Genomic DNA, 21,963 nt, shown 5'->3' with positions numbered 1-21,963 from the left:
TTAGAATAGATGAACTCAAAACCTTCAATTCTTTTTCTTCCTAAAAACAGTTTTGTCTACTTGTTTGATTAAATTTAGTTGACATGGCAACAACAAAAAAACTTCTAAAATCTTTTCTAAATAATTTTTCTTTTGCTAAAAGTTTTTATGTTAAATGTAGTTTTTATGGTGGTTAGTACTTCAAGTTAGTAGAACAAAGGTTAGTGGATGTTTAAACGCAATTATCAATATCGCAAAGTTAAAAAATAATACACTGAAGTAGCTTACAAATTTGATTTTAAATTTAACTAAATTCTTTAAGAATATCAAATGTAAATTTCAAGTTTTTCTTACAGACTTAATTTTTTTTTTCCATTTGCATGTTTGCAGGCTTTACCTTTCATGGGCGGCATCCAAATTCAAACAAAAGCATGCAGACGGGCAGTAGTTTTTCGAACTTTGAGCTAGGACTTTATAATTAATATTAATATATACAATAAAAATATTTCTTAAATAAATTAGGTTATTGAAATGGAAGATGACTTACTCGCTGGATCCCAATACGCGGGATTGGTATGTCTTCCGCAAAATGAGGCAAGAGATGTGGTCGAGATTGGCGAGAGAGAAACCGGCACAAAAGGAATTGATTTATTCTTTGTAAGTCATCAAGTTATTTGAATAACTGTTAGTTTGCATTGAAAATTAAGCTTCGAATGTTGTGAACAAAGTTTCGATCATATCTGCATTTACTTGCTCAAAAAATACAAGTTTAAAGTAACTTGTAACAGTTAAACATTTAAAATTGAATACATGTACGATGATACTTTTTGCTGAATGATATTTTAAGGAAAATAACGTAAGAAAAAGTCTTAAAATTCTAACTAGAATCTTGAAGCTTTTCAAACAGTTTTTACTAGTTAAGTACAAAAATCACAAAATATCACAAATGCAAGACCAAGCTACATACTAAAAGCTTACACGTAAATATTTTTGATAACCACATTACTAAAAAGTTTGGTAAATCACCAAAAAATTACAGAAATGGAAAGTGGGGAGACGATCAGAAAATGATCAGACCGATAAACCCGAAAGCACTGATTTATAACGCAACGAAAAGAATAAGACAGCTGGCAGAGCCTAAAGCAAGCAAGCAAAATAGCAAAAAAACAATAGACAAAACTCTTGTAAGTAACTTTTTGTTTAAGTTTACAAGCACGTAGTCAATAGTAATAAGTTCATACTTTTAGTCTTTTGATTGCTTTTATAATTCATGACAACAAATATACTATCTGAATAATATGGTAGCTGAATAAAGTATATCGAGAGTAAAATGAAATATTTTTATCAATATATTATTGTAGTTGTAGACTTAAATAGATATTTTGTTATAATACAAAAAATAATAATTGTACCTTTTATTTATCTTTAGTTGTTTTCACTGTAGCTGATATAGTATAACATTTTTAAGTTTGATTTAGATATTAGTACAAGTTCGTATTTAAAAGACTGAGAAAAAATCATTAGTAAAATAAAATACTTTCGTAGAAAGTTTATTATAAACTTCTGTATGTTTAGAATTCTTTTTATTATTTTTAAAAAAGAAAAAAGAGTTATAAAGTTCTACAAGTAATAAAAAACAGTATAGTGAAAACATACCATACTTTTTTTACTACTTTTTTCATATTAAAATTAATCACTTAAAAAAATCGAATAAAAAACATCACAATAAAATTTTGAATTCTACTATTTTTCATAGAAAAAAAAGTAAATACGTTTTTTGTTATAAAAAAGTTTTATGTAGTATTTTATAATGTTCTCTAACCAAACAACAGCAAAAAATGCACAAAGAAATAGTAGAATCAATTTTTGACTACGAAAAATCAATTCTCGAAGTAAGTAATATAAAGGTAAATTATATTTGTCACCTGTTAGTTTTTAAAAAACATGTTTTTACAGGAAAAGAATTTAAAGATTGAATTAGATGAAATTGACTTTTCGGTTAGTTGCTTTGCTATTTTTAGTGCTCTTTTTTTATTTACTTTACATTTTTATTCAGATTAAAGAAAGAAGAAAGTCAGCACTTGTTACACAGGTTTGTCAATTTTTTTTTTACATTATAGATTGTTGATTTTAATTTAAATTACACTAGTTTTAAATGATAAAACTCTAAAATAAAGGAAAAATTAAAACTTAGAAAGAAAAGTTAACAAAGGAACATCAAAAGTCTTTAAAAAAGGTAATTTTTTTCTTTTGAACAAGTGATGATAATGTTTGTTATTTAAACAAAAACTTTTTATAGACGAAAAGCATAAAAAATGCGCTAAAAACTGCCGTTCATTCATTGCACGAATACGAAAAAACGCATAAAAATCAAAAAGTCATAAGTTACAAGGAGGTAAGCGACAGGACAAAAGAACTGGCAAAGAGCAAAAATTATGAGAACTACTTGGATAATTTGGTGAACTAGTAAGACTAATTTTTGAATTTTGTGAGCTATTTTTTTAACTTAATACTTAATACAAACTTGAACAATATTACGTACATTCTTGCGAAAGCATCAAGTTGTCTAAGCTTTAGTCTAAACTAAAATAATTAATTTTAATTTATGAAAAAAAAACATTAAGGAACCTTTAGAGTTGAAATATTAGTAAACCTTTGTCTTCAGCTATGACAAATGTTGTTAAATATTTTTCTATATCATGTTATTTATTGTTTTTAACTCAATGTGTTAATATTTTCAACCGTTTTTTTTGTAAACTTAAAAAATACCTAATAAGTTTCGCTTTTTATAAAACTCTTTATCTAGATTTTCAAAAAAATTTTTTGTTCTCACTTACGAACTAGACATATTTTAATTTTGTCTTAGTAAACGCTAGAAATATTTATTTGCAGTGGTCAAGCAAATTATACTAAATCTTCCGCACAGAAGTACAAACCGAGCGAACGGATAAAACAACTGGCAGCACCGAAACAAGTTCATCAAGATGTTAGACCGGTTTGACTTAAAAATAAGCTTCCGTTCTATTTCATTTATAGAACATAATAATAACAAATTTAAACAGTACTCTTTCTTTATAAATTTAAGAAATGTTTCTGTGTTCTAACAATTTAACACACTTCAACGGAGCTATAAAAGTTGAAAAAATACTTAGATATTTAAATGTCTCAATCTGTTACCGTCGTATATTCCAGTGAACTTGTTTCGATAAATTTTTATTAGCAAACGATTAACTTTAAATTTTGAATAGTTATTTAAAATATATCTATGTACTTATACTTAGTTTATGGTTGAGACAGTAGATAACTTTACATAAAGTTTCAATTTAAAATACAAGTGCTGTTGTTTTCAAAATTATTATAACGATTATAACTATGTAGAAAGAACAAATATCCGAGAAACAGAAGGTGAATAAAAAGAGAAAGACTAAACATTTCCAAAGAATACATCAACTATCGCAGCCAAAAAAAATATTTTGCGAAGAAAAGAAAAAGAAAGTAGAAAAAGGTGTTAATTGGAAAAAAGTGAATGAAATGGCGAAACCGAAATCGTGCCATCCTGATTACATTATGCCTAAAAATTTTGACGAAATATACATTGTGTCTTCAGCAGCGAAGTCGAGAAAAAACAAAAACGACAGAATTGATCACTTGAGCACCCCCGTTGACAGGTACCGTAGTTTATATAAAAGTATTAAATAGAAAACTATTTTTTCATCTTGTACGATACTTTTACTTTTGTTTATGTTACAGACAAGACCCAAGAACGATTATCGAAAATGAAAAAGCATTTATTGTTTCAAAGGCTGCTCTTAGTTTCAAGACGACTGAAAGAATTGAAAAATTATCAACACCAGTTGAGCGAGATTGATAATAAAAAATTGTACTAAAGCAGTTGTTTATGTTATACAATAGTTTTAATGATGCTTGTTCTAATTTTTTTGTGTTTTATGAAGAACCACTAGGCAAACATCATAGAAATATGTACGCTATGTTAGCTAAAGATAACTAGCTTACTGTACTTTTCAGAGAGTTTGAAAAGTTATTTTCTTAAAGTTTTTATATTTAACTTTTTTTTACGTAATTTTTTTTTGTTCTAGTTATGTATAAATTTTAAAACTTAAACAAAGACTTAACAATAATTTTTTTACAGCTAACTGCTTAGGATTTGTATTTAATTTTTGATTAAAAGCTTTTGACCAAAAATGTTTTTTATTTCAATTGTTGCTAATAACTTAATTAAATTTCACAGAGCTCTAAAAATGTTTCAATATAAAAAAGGTGTTAGAACAAACATACTAGTGGATTTTATACTTTAAAATGTACCTTTAACTTAAAATATTTCGTAAATTTGTATTACCAAAATGTGTTGAAATACGATAATTGCTAGTATAAGTAACTATTAGTTTTTGAAAAAGTATAAAAGTAATAAATAAACGAATTTTTATTTATTTTTCGTACATTTTAAGATACTGAAATAGTCCAAATACTTTTTAAACATCATCTAGCTAGAGTAATAACTTTAGTTAAATTAGTTTAATCCTTATATTAATTAAACAGTCTTCGACCGGTTTAGTTTATTCAATTATTTATTTTTTTTTTACATATCAAATTTAAAAAGAGTAGAACATTCGATTTTTTGTTTATATGTAATTTTTTTGATTTAATAAACATTAAGTAAAATTACAGACACATCTGTTATTTTGTAGTTCAGGTCTTGTATTTTCTATGGTTTCTTACACTTAAAATGTGTTGGGCCTAGTCTTGAAAAACTAAAATAAAAAATGAATAAGTTTGCTTTTAATACAGGACTGTTATTAACTTTGCTTTCTAAAGTAAAATTTTTTAAACTTCTGCATTTTTATTTCATGTTACTGAAGATAAAGCTGGTATGGGTAAGCGGGTACGTTAGAGATTCTAATTAGAATTAAAGACAAACACCTTTTCTACTAAAAGTATTGCAGAAACAATAGGGTAAAAAAAAACTCTTTTATGCATACTGTCTTTATTAATTAACCTTTAAACTTAATTTACAAACAGAAGACTTTTATTGGGTTATAACTTTTACTGAAAACACATCAACATAAGTCAAAGTAAAATTTATCTTACATATAAAACTTACGTTTCACAATATACAATCGTCAAGCTAATCAGAACCTGCACTAGCTTGAAAAAAATATATACTTGGTAAATTAGTAGCACATAAAGTTCTTCGTACAGTACTAAAAAACTAAAGAATAAGTTTAAGGCCAAGCAGTGCAACGACAAACAATAAAGAAAATATGAATTCAACAATAAACCTGATCCCGACATTAAACTGTATCCGTGGAGTGATGCTGGAAAGATTTTCCAAAAATAGATCCTTAGACTAAACTGTCAACAGCTGAGACCGGCTACAACTTGCACGCTCACGGAGTTTGTAAAACAAACAAAAACAAAGGCAAAATACAGTGAAGTTGACAACATTAATACATAAAAATAAGTAAAAACAAAACAAACTTGAAAATTTACAAAAGTGAGGTCATAAGCAAAAGTTGTTTGAATTAAAATAAAATGACTGTTTTATTGCGATTCTTTCGACCTCTTGGGTGTGTTGTTATTTCCATTTTACAGCTGACCAGAGATTGCCCAATTACGTTTTACAATTCTCACCTTCCTCTTAACACTTTCTAACGTCTTTCTGACGACCAACTCATCTGTACACCAAAGTCTTTTGAATTTGTTATTCATTATTTAAAAAACGACCAAGTTTGTGCTGAAAGTTGTTAGTTTCAATGTGCCTTGAACCTTTTCTTTAATATTTTTGATAATTTTTTTAGAATACAGTGCACGAATTTTGGTTGAAGATTTTAAATTTTTCTTTTTCAACCTGTTGCTGTTGTGCAGCTTACATTTTAAAAACATATATATTTGATTTTTAAAGTATACGATGAGCTTATGTATAGATTTCAAAAAAAAACATTTTTTTTATTTTAAAACTCTTGCTTTAATTTGTTTCAAAGCCTTGCTGCCGAACAGCAAGCATGATGAACAGTATGCAGTTAAAAATTTATGATACTAAAAAAATATTCTGTTTATTTTGTGGATTGGAGTATTAGACGCAAGACTCAAACCTGGAGCAAAGGTACAAGTAGCATTTGTAAGTACGTACACCTAATATTTTTTGTATTTGTAGTAAAAAAAGTTTAGTAAAGTATTTTTTTACTAGTTTAAGTCAATAAAAAGTGTTTAAAACTTTTGCCTGGATAAAATTAAAATATAATTTTTACTTAGTTTTTAGAGCATTTGTTGATATAATAAAAATTTAAAAATTTATGAAACATTTATACATAAAATTGTTTTTATATCAAAGGATTACCATAAGTTCTTAAAAAACTGTAATAATTAGCAGTTGGAAAATCAAAACACAATAATCTACACGCATGAAAATAAGATAGTATTTTTATTATATATTGAGGATACACTACATAAAGGTTCTGTTTTTGTTAAAAAAACATTAGTCTAAAAACTTATTCTTTGCATAATAGACGTTTTCTGGGCAAAAGCGATCGTGCTACACTATGTGTAATTTTACCTGTCTCTAAAACATTTTACATTAAACTGATCGTTTTAGTTTAACATAATTCAAGTTATTATTTCATAAAGATTGATTAATTACATAAATAAACAAAAACATAAAAGAAAGTCTACAGAATCAAAGACTGGACTTTCAAATGCCGTGAGGTTTTAAAAGATAGTTAGAAAAATAATTCAAAATTGATAATGGATCTTTAGTTATGAAACATTATAAAATATAAAATTTTTAAATAGTTTAAAACTGGATTTTTTTAGATGTAAGACAAGTTTATGATTTCAAAACCTTAATGATTTTAAACAAAGTATTTTTTTGTTTGATTTTTTAAAGAATTTTATAAACTATTTTCTATCAAATTATTCGTTATCAAAACAACTTTTGTAAATACTATAAAAAAATGTAAAGATTTATCCTTTAGTACCTTTAACTTAAATAAAAAATTCAGAAAAAATATAACAATCGAACTGTAGTAACTAAGTTTTTATTAAATGAAATTTTTTTCTGAGAAATCGAAGTCACAAGATGTTGAAGCACATGACATAAAGTGAAAACAATCATTTTGCAATAAACAATATTGCTACAAACCATTGCAGTTGTCAGTTGACTTCAATTCTCTGCAATGATTGGCTACAATTTCAAGTTGTTATTTCTTGGTACAATATTTTCTCAGTAGCAAAAGAGTTCAAACCTGTGGGAAAGAAAATAAATATTATATGGTAAATAAAAATTCTGTAATAGCAAATAAGAAGTACCATCAGTTGTTTTTTTTTATAAACACTTATTTCATTTAGTTCATAATAGATTAATTTTTAAATTCTACAAATGGAATTTAAACTGAAGATTTTTTAAATTCACATGTTTATTTAAAAAAATTGAAAGTGAGGTACAGTATTTTTGTCTTCAAACGTATTCTTAATTATTATAAATGTTAATTTCAAAAAGTCAGGAAGAATTACATGTGAATTAATTTACTTGCTTGGCTTACAAAATGTATATTGTTGTAGATGGAAGAGTAAAACTGATGTTTTTCTACCATAATTGTTTTTATAATTTTTAATAAAATATCCACAGTTTTTTATCAAATTTTTTGTATGGTACATAAATCAGTACAATTTTTATTTTTCTTGTAAAAAGTTGCTTTTAATAAAATTTGTTTTGTTAAATCTGAAAGTTATATTGTCTACAATCAAAAATTGATGATTTTAACAAGAAATTAATAAAATACATTTTTAATACATTAATTATGGACATGACTTTGTCCTGACATGACTTTAAACTGTATCCTGGTGTATGACTCGATTACCAAAGGTTTTTTGTACACCAGGTCCTTGGACCAATTATTTGAGCGCTTTTTGTTTTCTTTCAATAATAAATGAACTTATCTTAGGTTAATTGTTTTCACAAGTAAGTTAGAACATGGTATAGTTTTCTTTTACTTGATACTCAGTTCTGTTTAAAACATGATTCCTAAGGCGGTCTAAATCACCTCTGGGACTCTTTGGGTTTTTAACTATCAGAGGGCCATGATTAGAAATTCAGCAGGAAAAAGGTAAATTGGTTATTAACTAGTAAACGGTCAATGTCTAGTAAAAGGGCTGATTACTTTTTAAATTTCTGCCAACTGGGTAGTTAGGAAAATGAGTTTTTGAAACCAGTGGTTGGCAGCCATTTACAAGTCGCAGACCAATTTTCTTGGAAAAAGTACTCACAGGCCACATTGTATAAAAAAGTTCTACAAGGGCTGCAGTTTTTCAAATATATATGTAATAATCATTAAAGAAATGCAAATTTTAATCAAATATGTGATAAAATAACCAATAATAGAGCACTAGTAATGGGTTTTTACTAAAGGAAGAGCTTAATTGAAGTTTTTAACACAAATATTTTTGTATACATTGTTTTAAGATAGTACATTTTTAGCTTAAATGTAGCTAAACAGTAGGACCCCAGTTTCCCAATCTTTGGCTAATAATCTATACAAATTGTCTTCTTTGTATCTTTTTATACTACTGTTACTTTAGTTGTTAATTTAAATTCGATATTAAGTTGAACAACTCTATGTCTTCTTCTTGGAATACATTTAGTTTACAAAAGCTTGTAAACTAATTCATACACAGGCTATAAGCACTAAGGAAATTTATAATGTTTTTTGAAACTAAACAGCTATAAGTTTAAACATTTGTTATCAAATAAATGTTCAAAATTATTAACTGCCGATATGTTTTTTATATATAAGATCCAAACAAATCAAGTTTAAAAAAACATAACAATAAGAACAAATTGCAAATTTCTTATTTTATTAAATTGAAACACGTTTTTTCTGTTAAACAAGTATATTTTTCAAAAGTTGATAAAAAGTAGTTATTAATAAGACACTTTGAAAAAACTATCACTACAATACTAACTTTAAGTTTATATCAAAATTTTGAAGATTATTTTTTTGTTGGTCAGTTTTGAATTTTTTCTAGTTTAAATATTTGTTAATATGAGTATTTTCTAAACATTTTAGGTATTTATATCAAAAAATGTACAAGGAGATAGAATTTTAGTGATTTCTATTTGTTATTATTAATATTTGGGTTATGGTCGGTTTTAGGGGCGCGTATTTTACTTATTAAATTCATCTTTTTTAAAGGTACTTTTTGACTTAATATTCAATCATTTATCATTACATTTATTATCAAAGTTGCTACACTACTAACTATATTTACTTTGGGAACAGGTCAAAATTGCATTACGACAAAGTTGCTCGAAGAAAAATTTGCACGAGTTGACAAAATTTCACAATCAAAATTTTTCACCAAGGGTCAATTACTTTTGCACACAGACAAAGTTGCACGAGGGGACTAATTTTCACATGGAAAAATTTGCACGAAAGCCAAAATTTCACAAAGACAATTTTGCAACAAGGGTCAATTTTGCACGAAGACAAATTTGCATAAACTGTCAGTTTGCACAAAGATACTTTTGCACTTAGACAAATTTGCACGAGGAGATAAAATTGCACTAAGACAATTTTACACCTAAAGTCAATTTTGCACGAGAGTTAAAAAAAAAACTGAAAGACAACTTAATAAAAATTAAAAAACTGTTATTGACGTGGGTAAGGATTAGAGGTAACAGTGATAGTCAAAATAAAGGTTAGTTTATAAATATCATTAAATTAAAAAAGAAAATGAATAAACAAAAATTAACTAATTAAAAAGAAAAAAAACTACCGAATAATAGTATTAGTAAAGAAAAGTTATTAAAAAATATTAATAAGAAAAAAATAAATAAGTTACCGAGCGAGGGTAAGAACTAGGGGTAAAATAAAAACAATTACATAAAGGAATAGTCGTTGATAATCTTAAATATCTTTTTATTAAAGCTGTAACGCTTTTTTTAACGTATTATAAAGTTAACCTTGTCATTAGTTCAAAATTTAATTAATAGAAACTTTTTCTAATTATATATGTTATTATAATTTACTAAATCGTTTGGATATAATGTAAATATTAGTAGGGCGTAGCCCTGCTAATATAAATAATTGAACATTAAGTTAAAAAGTACCTTTAAAAAAGATGAATTTAATAAGTAAAATACGCGCCCCTAAAACCGACCATAACCAATATTTGTTTGCCGTTTTAGTTTTCTCCTCCAATAAGAAACCTGTTGTACTCTCCAACTTAAGCTGATTATATTTAAAAAAAATAATTAGATCTTAAAAGCCAATTATAGCTTAGTTAAAATTCTACAAAACAAAATAATAGTAGGGAAAATAGTAATTTCCCCTTTCCGCTTATGCATTTAATATTTATTAAACATTTACTGGGCTGCAACACACTTAAGATAATGAGGATAACTTAGGCTATTTTTTTTAACTGAGGCTGACTCTGAGAAGTTTCATTTTTTTACCACACTCATGCTTGTTCAGATGCTTTTCCAAAAGCTATTTTTTTTTTTTATCTTTAATTTCTCTAAAAAATTGTATTTTTATCAGTCCTTTCATTGTTACTCAGATATTTTAAGATGCTTAAGCTTGATTCTTTTTTCCTTTTATACTCAAATTAAATTTTAATTTCAATTTTTTTATATTTCAGTCTGACTCAGGCTAGTTTGATGTAACTCAGACTGAATTTTCGGCCTCAAAGTAGTGGCAGCCCTGCAACCAAAAATGAGCACGATATACAACCTTGTATAGTGCATGAGTTGAAACTCAGTATTTAAAATTGGTAAACAAATTCTTTATATGATAAAAATATAATGTAATTACTATTATTTACTAAATTGTTTTCTTATAATTTATACTTGAAGATTATATACGTTCATCTTCTACTGTTTTTCTAGTTTTTTAGTTTCTTTTTATTATCAAGAACTAATGGTACTTTTGAAAAATATTTAAAAGCTTATATTTTGAAATTATTTTTTCTTTACTTAACTGTAATTTCTATAGTTATGCATGAGTTGATTAACATATTATCCTAAAAGAAAGTTTTAATTTCTTTTTGTTGTTTTTTTATATTTTTCCTGTTTTTTTAACAGATAATGTAATATTTTTGCTAAGCTAAAACATTTTTTATAACTTACAGGGTTGCCACTAGCTCAGGATAACTCAGGATATTTTTTTGTAAAACTTTGATAAAACTCAAAAATTTTTGAAAATTTAGGATGACCTTATTTGGTTGCGCAGAACAGCTTAGGATACTAAGATTTTTTCAATACTCTAGCTTTAATGTTTTGTTTGAAACTCAGGACATATCTTTTATAGATTTTGAATGAGATTTAATTACTAAGTTTCAGTATTCTGTTAATTTATTACAAATATTGTTAAAGAATTAGGTTCATATATATTTTGAAAAGTTTAGAAAACTTTTTACTTTAAATTGAAAAAAAATCAGAATGACTAAGGAATTTTTTTTTACTTAAAGACAAGCAACCTTGAATTCATTTACTATGTAAATTTTTATTTTAACATGTGTAAAAAAACTTAGCTATATTTAAGTTGTTAAAAATGGTAAAAACCAAATTTCAAGAGTATCTGACGAGGGATTGTTACAGAACATATTCTTGTGTCCACTGCAGAGCTCATTTGGCCGGACATGCTTCTCTAGTTTCAAAAGTAATGCTTAAACTTATAATGCAGCTGAAGTTTTTTTTTTTTAATTTGATTAAACTTAACTTTTATTATGTTTTAGCTTAAGTATACAATATTATATTTATTTTTTAAGGTTTGGAACTATGCATCAGTAACAACTTGATTTAAAACTTTTATTTAATCAATTTTTTATAATTTGTATTAAATTTTTAAACATTAACTTCTGTAATATTTAAAGCTATTAGAAAAATAGATTTAGAAACAAGTATTATTTTTGAATTAAAAAGCTCTATAAATTTTTATTGATTTTTGCTGTAATTTTTTTGTTGAATATTTCTGTGTAAAAGTAGTATAGTCATTATACTACCTTTGAATTGATTAATTTTTAATTTATAGATAAAAAATGTTTAACTCTTCACTTGAAGTACTACTTTTAAATACATAAAAGTACTAATTTTAGTTCATTATACATTAGATGGGTTATTTATTTAAACTATTATAAAAAAAATTTGCAGTCATTCCAAGGAAGTCAAGGAAGAGCTTACCTGTTTGATGATGTGTGAGTTTTTCAACATATTTTTATTTATTGGTTTTAAATTACAATTACTTTTTTCCATGTAACAGTTTAGGGGTAGGGAATACCTAGGTGATGTTTACGGACTTATGAATACATATGATTTTTATGTTTTTTTTTGTAACATGAAGAAGAATCAAAAAAAAAAATTGCAAAAAAAAAAATCCGCCCAAAAAGCTAATTTCAACCCCAAAAATCACATGTTTTTCAATTTTTTGACTTAAACAGTAATAAAATCACTAATACATGTCCTAGACTTATAATTTTTATCTTAAATGAAAACTTTTACTTAAAGACATAGATTTCAAGACATATTAAGTGCTTTCTATGTATTACAATGTCATAATTACCATTAATATGCAAATTTCATATAAAATGATGCTTCTTAGAAAAATAAAAACACAAAATATTAGTGTTTATAATAAAAAGTTTTATTGTAAAACAAAACTTTATAGGTATTCTTACTTACCTTTACAAATTTAGGTAGTGTGGTATGTATATTAGTGGGATATTTGATGTCATAGTTAATTTAGCTTTAAGTATTAAAAACACCCTTAAATAATTACTCAATTATCATTACAACAAATTAAATAAATATTAAAAAGTTATGATCTATCATCAGCAAGATAATGTTGTATGGCAGATTAACTTAATGAATTCAAAATAAAAACTTTAACAAAGAAATAAAGAACATTGTACTGTATCGTTTAGTATTAACACTTAACATTATTGTAAATGACTAATACTTTTAAAAATTTTAGTATAGAAAATACTGTCACATGATTGATAAAATCTAATGGACTATCTGTTTGAAATAATTAGGTAAACATAATACTTTTAAAGAGTTAAAAAAAAACTATCCATTCCCTTTCTGTAAAAGACATCTGTTTTACTAAAAAATCTATTTGGATATGGTTCCTTAGTGAAAAAGTAATAGATCTTTCATTAGAAACATGATTCCATTCCCCTTCAATTTTACAATTAACAATAGAATATATATGCAAGTTCAGCAAATCACATTTAGTTGGGTTGTTTCACTTCAAATTATTTCCATCTCCAACTCTCATGAGGTGGTCCATCTTAAAAGTTCAATCATCATTTTTACCTTCACAAGTAGCATTATACCATGTGTATGACAATCCTTCACTAATTAATGTGACATAATAATTCTCTAGCAAAATATCTTCATTTTTCATTTTATATACTGCGGGAAGAAGCCCCTACAATTAATGCTGCATAAGTGTTTGTTGGTAATGAACAGAGACTGAGAGCATTTATCATCTTCTATAACAAGAGCACATAAATTTAGGAGTCTTTCCACGTGTTTATTACCACTTACTTTGAACAGTTCTGGTTTGTATAACACTTCAGATTTGTGTGACTCTCTCAAGTAAATTAACACAACACAAACAATAACTTCAATTTGATCAGGATGGGATTTTAAAATAGTACGCAGCTCTTCCGCGCTCACTACAGGCCCACCCCAGTTTTTACACAGTTTGGGATGCTTCTGCACGTATTGATCCCTTTTATTCTCCTTTTCACTTTTTTTCTTTTATCTGTTTAAGCTTTAAAACTTTTTGTTCTGTTACCTACCTTTGCTCCATCTCATTCAGAAAATTTACAACTTTATCAAAAAAATGTTCATGTTTAGTTTGGTAAAAATCAGATATAAGTTATGTACAGTCATTTATTACCCTTCTGCTGTGAAGCATTTGTTCCTAAACATTGCTACTGCTGCAGGCTTTCCAAATCCAGCAAGGTGCCTTTCAGATTCTAAGTTATTGGTTGGCAGTCCTGCCAGTTCTTTATTAGTTAATAAGTGGAGCTCAGTAGCACGTGGTGAATTTGGCAAACAAAAGTTTTCAAATCCTGTTTGGCAATCAAAAACTTGGGCAGCATCTTATTAAGAATTTCATTACACAACCCAAAAATTGGCTTTATCACCTTTTTATGTGGATAATGTATCACATAGGCATACAAAGTGTTCATTATTCCATTGCTGAGATCTCCATACAGCTTAGGAAATACTTTGAGAAGGTCTTTTTGAGAGCTAATCTCAACAAAGTGTAAAAAAGGTAGTGTCACCTTGTGAGTAAAAGTAAGAAAATTCCTCAAGCTCAGTCACTATAAATTCTAAGTAGTCAAGCAGTATTTTGACAACTTCCACATGTTGGTTGCTTAGATGTGTTTCATTTATAAGCATGGAAATAAACGAAAGGCTTTGCAAAATTTATGCTGCAGAATACCCAAGTTTAGTAAACCTGCGTTTACTAAAACTATTTTGAAAACTTTTAGTTTAGTTTAGTAAACTTAAATAATAGTCAACATCAACTTAATACCTAGTCAAATGTAATTCAACTATGTGTATTTAGCTCTTAGCAAGGTTTCAGCTTTTGTATATTATAAAGATAAAAGTTTATACCTTTCTAAAATTAACTAAAAGTTAAAAAAAAATCTTTTAGTGAGTAATAAACTGTAAAAGGCTTAATAAACTGTTAAACATTTAAATGTAACTCAAGTAACTCTAAGCAATTAACATGCAATTCAAATTATTAACTTTATATTTAAACAAAACCTAAATCTAGCAAATACAAATAAGTTCAAGATGAGTTCATGAGTTACATCTATTAGCTACACAAAACACACAGTAACTGCAAACATAAACATGTATTTTGTTATGTTATTAATGAAATGTTGCATCATTGATTTTAAGCCTCATTTCTCATAAGTGCAGCAAGCTCTAAATATTCTAAATAAGTTTAACAGAGTTCAATAATGATTAATGTAAGTAATTGCAGCAGTCCATTACAATGCAATTGAAATGACATTAAATTAGTAATATCTTTATGGCTAGCTGACTCCACACATTTTACACTCAAAAGAAAAAATAAAATAAATGTAAAAACAAAAAAAGAAAAAATTGCCTTTTATATTAGAAAAAAAGTACAATTTTACTGACAAAATTTGAACATTTTGTGTAATTATGACGTCATAATACATCAAAAGCAGTTGAAATGTTTTAAATGTATGCCTATAATTATAAGCTTTCATTTAAGATATAAATTATAAGTCTAGGACATATATAAGTGATTTCATTACTGTTTAAGTCAGAAAATCAAATAATATGTGATACTAGGCAGCATTTTTTTTTTGGCAAATTTTTTTTTTAACATTCTTCTTAATGAAGCAATAGCACATCCAAATCATATGTGCTCATATGTATTTTTAAATATGAACAAAAAAATGTGATGTACTCCCTACCTCTAAACAGTTGTACAATAAACAACAAAATCTTTAAAAAAAGTAGTTTGGTTAGTTTCAATAGATAAATTTCATTTTAGCTTTAGAGCACTTTAAATTTAATTACTTGCTACAAATGTCTGAAATATTGGAATTAGTTTTTTGGACCTGCATACAATGTATGTATACAGTGTATGCTTGATGTCAACATGCAATTTTTTTCTAGTTCTTAGTTATAAATTGTATTGTGCAGGGTGAACGTGAACAGCGGTTGCCCGGAAGAACGCATTCTGCTGACGGGGAGGCACGCGGTTTGCGACATATTCTGCAAGTGCTGCGGCACCAACCTCGGCTGGAAATATGTTGGTTGCATATGTTAATGCTGCATAAAGTTTTAATTAAAGTTTGATAGTTTTTGACTGAAGAGTTTCTTATTTATCATTAAAATAATTTTTTTTATAAAATTTTTTGGTAAAAATGCTAAAAGGGTCACTCAGAATAACTCAGGCTAGTTTAAAAGTTTAAAAAAGCTCAGGCTAACTCAGTTTTGTTTAATGCATGCTAGCTTAGATTTTTTTTAAACTCAAGCTTTTTTTTGTGACTTTAAATCTTTTTCTAACCCGTCAACTGTTTTTTTTTTTGTTAATGTTTATGTGTTCAGCTATTTAAATTAAAATTTATATGTTCAGCTGTAACTTTTTTAATTTTTCTTAACTTCTCATTACTTTAATACTTTTGTATTAGTTTTGATGTAACTCAGGCTAGTTATCAGTTTTTTGCTTCAAAGATCTTAAGTTTCATATTGTGTTTTTGTAATATTTAAGGAGAAAACTATTGATTTAGTGACATTTTCAGTATTAAGTTTCATAACTTACGATAGTTTAATTTACGTAATTTAAACAATAATACTTTGATTTAGTAAAAATTATATTTATAAGACACAATAGAAACGAAACAAGAAAAATTAATAAACTATTAACTTTTAAATGTTATATACAATTTTTTTTTTTAATCATAAAGGATAAATGATGTTGTAATTTTTGATACATTTTTTTTTATTGCTTGTTTTTCTTTAACAACTTAGAACTAATGATATAACTGAAAATGTGAAGTTAATTTAGTTATTCTAAATATAGTTTTTACCTACATTAGATATGAAAGAGTATTTAAAGTTATTAAAAATATAATTTATGACGAAATATTCACAGTTTTAAAAGTTTTTTTACTACACTTACTAACATTTTCTTTTCTGTAATGCTAAATTCTGTTATAAACTTTTTATTAAGTTAGATCTTTAGTGTTAAATTTGTTGAAAATTTATGCTTTAGTTTTAAATAAATGTAATTTTTTTTAGTTATTTAAAGTCAATTATTTAAGTATTGTATAGTTTTGTTAAAACATAACAATACTTACGTTCGTAAACATAAGTTAGAATTTTTTATTATTTTCAAACTAGATATAAATGAGCTGATATGACCACTTTCTATAGTACTTTAAACTGTTTCCATAAAAAAAAACTTAAGCTTTCAAAGTTATAAAATGTTTTGAAAGAATTTTATTTAATATATTTAAAAAAATTTATTTTGTTTTTTAATGTTGTCATAGTTTACTAATTGAAATGTAAACCACAACAAAGTAACAAGACAGTTAACAGCTTCCAAAATAGCTGGTATAGTATTACTATAAAAAACCATCTTTAAAACTTTTATTTAATAAAAATAAAATTTTTTGTTAGGAACGCGCATACGAGAGCAGTCAGAAATACAAGGAAGGAAAGTTCATCATCGAGCTCATACATATGGTGAAGGACAACCGTTGGAATTGAATTAATTACACTACTAAAATGTTACTGTTTCAAAAGTGTTTGTTGTTGCTTCGTTACTTGCTAACACTTGAGTTCTGACAAAAATTATCTAGATTATCTTGTATTTTAAACACATTCGAACGAGTTGGCATAATCGACCCTTTTTGTTAAACTTGAGCTTGTCTCACGGCATACGAAAGCCCAGGCTTCTGCTCTGCAGACTTTCGCCGATGTTTTTGTTGATTAAGTTTATTCAGTCAGATAACAATTTGTAAAAATAGAAAACTGTTTTCATAATGTGTGAAGCAAATTGTCGTTTTTTTAATGAATTTTTTTGTGAATGCGCTTTTTTGTGTTTTGTTCTATTTTGCTGTGAACTACTTTGTACATATCGATGTTATTTGCAAAAATTTTAGCGACCAATCAGTTTGTTGATAATTTCATTACTAATAGCTTTTAGAGTTGCTTAATGCACATATTTTTAATTTTAACAAGTTAAATTTTATTAATTTAATTCTGTGATCAATTTTAAATCTAAAACATTTAACTAAAAACTTGTATTTTGAAATGAACATAATCACAAAGTTTAAAAAATAATAGTCTAATTTATCTGCTTGTATTAAAATCAGACCTATTTGAAGCTGAAAGTGTTTTAAGATTGTGAAAGTTTGAAATACTTTTTAACACCAAAATATTTTACAGTTTAAAATTGAATCATTTTCCAAACAAAATTAAAATGTATACACGACATTTAACACAACTAACTAAAAGTAGCTTTTCTTCTGCCAAAAAATATTTGAAACTGCCTTTGAAACTAGTACAGTGATTTTGATTGGTTAAAATGATGATACTGCAAACAATTGTGTAAAACAGCATTTTACAAAATTACTTAAGTCCACAAATGTAATTAATTGTTGATTTCAAAAGGACTTTTATCATGATAGTGTTATTACACGTTATGTGTGACAACTACGATGTTTTCTATTGTTGAGTTTTTTTTCTTGTATAAAGCTGAGTTATAATGCATTTTACTGATTGAATTACACTTTTTGTTGTGAACTCGTTTTATTTTTACATCAGTAGCTTTGTACATTTGTATCGTTTTTTAATAAAAAAAAGAATCAAACAAATTAGTTTTTTATATATTTTAGAAACATAGTAAGATATTTTTGCTGCATAACCTCTCCTAAATTACTGTTGTTTTTGTAAAGTATATATCTTCCATGAACATTTTGAACTAAATTTTAATCAATTTAAACTAAATTTGTACTAGTTTAATCTGTTTTTAGATTAAAGAAATAAGTTTTTTTTGAACTATAACTTCGTAGCTTACAAAGTTTCTATTTATAACAGTTAATTGTAAAAGAAGTGTCATGTTCCTGTAGAAGAAATAGTTTTGTCGTCTAAATCTCAACGTTATGTATTTAGATTTTTTTTAAATTTTATATGCTAGTTATAAGAATTTTCATTTGAATTCTAATTATTTAACACTAAATTATTATATTTAAAGTAGTTTGTGTATTTTAAATTCTTTAAGATCAAATAATTTTTTTAGATTGATCTTTACCAGGGCTACAGTTTTAGATTAAAATTGAAAAAATAAAATTTCAGAATTATAATTTTTCATAAATTCTTAAGCTTTGTAGTTTGTATGAAATATTTTTTTTTATATTGGACTGTAAGGGTTAAGTAAAACAAAAAATTAAACACATATCTTTTTATAGCAATAAATAGTCACTTTTTTAGCTCTATATATATATATATAGAATAATTTTGTACTTGTACTAACACTTTTTTATGTTTTAAGAAAAGAAGAATTTATTAATATTATTATTTTAAAATTTACTTTAGCCATATAGCCGAAAGTATTAAAAAAAAGTTATCGATAAAAATGATTTTAGTAGGTACTAAAAGACCTACATACGCTTAATTTTTTCGAATACATGTTATTTTTTGAGTTGTGGTCCACGAAACAAATTATATAGAATTTAAATTGTTCGTCGTGCACCCGATCGATATTACCATAATACTTACCAGGGACGTAGCTTGGTACGTTTCTGCAAATCTATAGAAACGTATACTTATGTGCAAAAAACTTGCTTTTATTTCAGCTTGAAAAGACTCTGCCTTCTTAGCTTTTAGTTTTCATTTAAACTTAGTTATGCAGTCCTGAGAAATAAATTTGACATATATATACTCTTTATCATTTTTAGTGTGTAAAAATTAAACAAATTAAATACATTCTAATTGTAACATTTAGCGTGTTAAAGCTTTAATTTGTCAAAAAACTGCATTGCAAAATTGCTTTATTGAAGCTGTAGCTTCAAAAATCAAAAAAAATCAATTTTATTTTTCAAAAATTTGCATAACACTTGTTTAAACTATTAACTACGTTAAATGTTTAATTTTAAATATAATTTTTTAAATTGTTATTTTAATACTTATTTTTAATGAATGTTTTCTGGGTTTACACAAGTGGCATGACATAAAGAGTCGTAGGGGTGTTGAGACAAATGAAATTGAGTATACAGTTATCACTCAAACTATAACATTCCATTTTTGATGTATTAACATAACTGTATTTTTTCGATTAAATTCAAAAACATTAGAGGTAGTTTAGATTGCTGTGTTACCGCTAGGACGTGTTATTTCAGATATTTTAATTTTTGCAGATTCGTAACTTTTTTGAGCTAGCTACGTCCCTGATACTTACTAACTTTTTATGTAACTGTTAGTATAAAGAAAACACAACTAATATAAAAAACAACTAATTACAGTTATTTTTTATAACATTAAAAGGGTAATAACTGAAACGAAATGTATTATATCTACCTTTAATAGTTATTTTATTTGTAACTATAAATTTAATTTGACTAGAAAAAATCCGAAGTACATGTACCCTTAGATAGAACTATCAAATACACTATTTTTTTGTCTTTTCATCATCAATTCAAGAATATTCAGAGTATTAGCCCCTCGCGCCTTTAGCCCCTAATGCTGCTTATGGCCCCAAGTGGTCACTTTGGGAAACCGTGATGTACTAATAAAAAGTTAATTAAAAAGTTTCGCAGTGTTCAACAAAAAGTGAAAATTACACGTAAACGACATTAAAAAATAATTATTAAAAACAATCAAGTAAAAGTTATTTGTAGCCTCTATCTTGTCCTTTAAAACGTTTGAATTATACTTTTGTTTTTATATGTTTGTTATGTTGGGTACGTGTTTTCTTATCTCTCTTAATTAAGTATTTTAGGATCAATCGCATGCTTAGACAAGGATTTGTTTTTTTTTTTAATCGTCCGGATACCAATAAGTTAAAACTTTCTAAATAATTATTGCTAAATGATGCTCGTAATGAAAATTTAATTAGTATTTTACTTATCTTCACTTCAAGCAATAAAAGATTTATAAAAATTATATAAACAAGTTATGGTTTAAAGGTTTTGAATTTAATCAAACGTTTTAAAAATTTTGGATAAACTAAGGAAATTAAACAGTTTCCCTATAAAATGCAATTTAGAATACCTAACAAGTTATTCGTTACAATTCACATAAATCAGATAAGTTAACAACATAAAATAAAGAGTTTATGATAAAGAAAAATATTAGAGTTAAAATTGATTCTATAAGTTTCTAAATAATTACTCTAGACTCTAAAATATTCAAAACTTAGAAGCTAGTTCATATTGTGTTAATACAGATCCTAACGATGGAAGCGTGGTGTTTTTGTTAGAGGCTGTAAAAAACTTACAACTTATTATTATACCTCATAGGTAGAAAATTTTTAAATCTAATTTGGAAAAATAAAAACACGACAATTACATCAAATAGTTTGCAGAAATAATTTAATTTAGAAAATAGTAATTTTGACAGCCTTACAATAATATAACTAGTTTTTAAATTAATTTAGCATTTGCTCCAATCCACTTCACACGACAAATACAAGACTATAAATACAATTTGCACGTTTTTTTCTTAAACTAACCAATTAATTTTTTCTATGTAGTTGTAAATTTCTAGAAACAAAAAAATTAAGCTGAATAATGAAAAGTTTAATCATTCTCTGATAACTTAGTAAGAACAAGTTGCTTACTTAGTTTAAGGTTAATTCTAACTAATTTACAACGCATTTATGAAAAAACGTTAAATATATTAATTCTATGAACAAAAAGCTTATTTCTAAAGATTTAAAGTTAATGAATTAAAACTTACTGTTAATAAAGTATCATGTTAAGTAAAGTTAATTAATAATTCAACACAAAAACTGCAGAAACTTGAGTTTAATTTAATTAAGAATTGTAAAATTACACGAAGTAGACATTATTTAGCTATACTATGAGTTTAGAACAGGGTTTCCAAAAGTAGGTCTAGTGGTCCCCTTGGGGGCCATGAGCAGTAAAGGAGCCACAGGGGGGCCATGTGGCCGTAGTTTAAAACTAACAGTAGATACTCTTGAGTTGTTGAAGAAGAGCAAAAAAATGGTCTTAGGTATTTTTAATGGTAGTTTGAAACTTACACTAGATATTCTGGAGTTGTTGAAGACGAGCAAAAAAATGGTCTTAGGTGTTTTTAATAGTAATTTTGAAACTTACACTAGATATTCTTGAGTTGTTGATGAAGAGAAAAAAATTAAACAAATAGTTCTAATTGTTTTTAATGTTAGTTTTGAAACTTACAGTAGATATTCTAGAGTTCTTGATGAACAGCAAAAAAAA

The 21,963-nt window shown here is 26.2% G+C and overlaps 1 protein-coding gene across 1 annotated transcript; it reads left to right on the top strand.

The window, feature by feature from the left end:
- Positions 1-10,918: 10,918 nt before the first annotated feature.
- LOC145842752 (protein yippee-like) lies at positions 10,919-18,371 on the top strand. Its single transcript, XM_082950228.1, has 4 exons — positions 10,919-11,651; positions 12,143-12,186; positions 15,698-15,806; positions 17,180-18,371. Exons 1-4 carry the CDS (start codon positions 11,544-11,546, stop codon positions 17,267-17,269), a joined length of 351 nt encoding a protein of 116 aa, XP_082806354.1. The 5' UTR covers positions 10,919-11,543; the 3' UTR covers positions 17,270-18,371.
- The last annotated feature ends 3,592 nt before the right edge of the window (positions 18,372-21,963 follow it).

This window comes from Thalia democratica, chromosome 8, assembly GCF_965202585.1.
Source record: "Thalia democratica chromosome 8, ktThaDemo2.hap1.1, whole genome shotgun sequence".
Lineage (NCBI taxonomy): Eukaryota > Metazoa > Chordata > Thaliacea > Salpida > Salpidae > Thalia > Thalia democratica.
Note: the sequence above shows the minus strand (reverse complement) of the source record. Positions and strands in the feature narration are given on the sequence as shown.